A 1,570-nucleotide genomic window follows, 5' to 3' on the forward strand; every position below is an offset into this window, starting at 1 on the left:
CAAGAAAGTATACAACAGTTGGTTGGGGGGAGGTTTGATGACTACTTGATCCCCCATATAGTATATTCTAAGGCATTTTTGGTGTGGCAGGAGTGGACATGCAAAGTGGCGAGGAGTCACTCGGTGGCCTAGAGGCCCTGTGTGAACTCCGATTGGCTTGAAATTTGGCGTGCTTACATATCTTACTAATACAAACCTAGTTCCAAAGCCGCTCGGCCAAATTCCTCTTGCAGCACCAAAAACTTGATACAAGCAAAATACACTAGAAAGCTTTAAAAATATGAAAGTAAAGTACGTGTTGAGGATTGTTTGGACATGCAGCCATGGGTAACACACCCTGGACAAGCATGCCCACAAAATTCTCCCCCACTTAAACGGTTGAAGACCCCATCAACTGCTGCAGCTTGAAGTTTTCTATCTTCGTCTTCCAGGCTTCAAGGTCTTCTTCCCGCTCCTAGCTGATTTCTGCATCAGGTAAGTCCTTCCATTTGACGAGAAATTCCTGAACTCTGCGGACGGGTCTTCCCACCTTCCTGACTCTCTCTACAAGGATCTCCTCTGCTTCCTTGTCTTCCTTCATATTCAGATCGATGGCGGGCCGCACCACAGCATTGCATCCGTCATCCTCAGGGTCGGGGTGGTAAGGTTTTAAGTTGCTCACATGGATTACTAGGTGAATCTTCATCCAGGCGGGCAATATCACCTTATACGAGACATTCCCCACTTTCTTCAACACTTCCACGGGTCCTTCGTACTTTCTCACAAGTCTCTGGTCTTTATACCCTCGAAAACGAATCTGTTCTGGCCTTAACTTTATGAGGACTTTGTCACCCACTCGAAATTCGAGGGGGCGACGCTTGCGATCTGCCCATTTCTTCATATGCTTGGAAGCTTTTTCCAAATATGCTTGAGCGATCATGTCGTCTGCTTCCATTCTTTTGTGAAATTGTGGGCTTGAGGACTCTTCCCAGCATACGAGTGGTCGATGATATGAGGCATAGACGGTTGTCTGCTACATACAATCTCAAAGGGGTTCTTCCCTATTGATGAACTCGTCTGACCGTTAAAGCAAAATTGAGCCACATCTAGCAACTGGACCCAATTTCTCTGTCTGTCATTTACAAAGTGACGGAGATATTCTTCAAGCATGCTGTTAAATTTTTCCATCTGACCGTCGGTCTGCAGGTGATAGCTCGAGGATATGTTTAGGCTTGAACCCAAGATGGTAAATAGTTCCGTCCATAATGTCCCTGTAAATCGGCCATCCCTGTCACTAACAATACTCGTCAGGACTCCCCACAGCTTCACTATATGTTTAAAGAACAATTGCACCGTCAACTCAGCGGAACAGGTATTTGGAGTCGGGATGAAGGTTGCATATTTAGAAAATCGATTGATGACGACAAGGATGGCTTCATGTTCCCCTACCTTAGGCAAATGGGAGATGAAATCGAGTGCTACACTCTCCCACGGCCTCGTAGGAGTTGGTAGGGTTTCAAGCAACCCAGCTATCTTCGACCTCTCCACCTTATCTTGCTGACAGATGAGATAGGTCTTTGCATTGCATCAC

At 46.2% G+C, this 1,570-nt stretch overlaps 1 protein-coding gene across 1 annotated transcript; it reads right to left on the reverse strand.

The window, feature by feature from the left end:
* Nucleotides 1–454: 454 nt before the first annotated feature.
* On the reverse strand, nucleotides 455–934 carry LOC148213051 (uncharacterized). The gene has a single exon (XM_088120010.1). The coding sequence runs from the start codon at nucleotides 932–934 to the stop codon at nucleotides 455–457; it is 480 nt and encodes a 159-aa protein (XP_087976136.1).
* Nucleotides 935–1,570: the final 636 nt, after the last annotated feature.

The sequence above is a fragment of the Momordica charantia genome (genome assembly GCF_013281855.1).
Source record: "Momordica charantia cultivar OHB3-1 chromosome 1 unlocalized genomic scaffold, Mcharantia_2.0 BLBB01000001.1, whole genome shotgun sequence".
Taxonomy (NCBI): domain Eukaryota; kingdom Viridiplantae; phylum Streptophyta; class Magnoliopsida; order Cucurbitales; family Cucurbitaceae; genus Momordica; species Momordica charantia.

Excerpts from the sequence above, each read along its gene's own strand:
- LOC148213051 (XM_088120010.1), bottom strand. The coding sequence starts at position 934 with ATGGAAGCAGACGACATGATCGCTCAAGCATATTTGGAAAAAGCTTCC.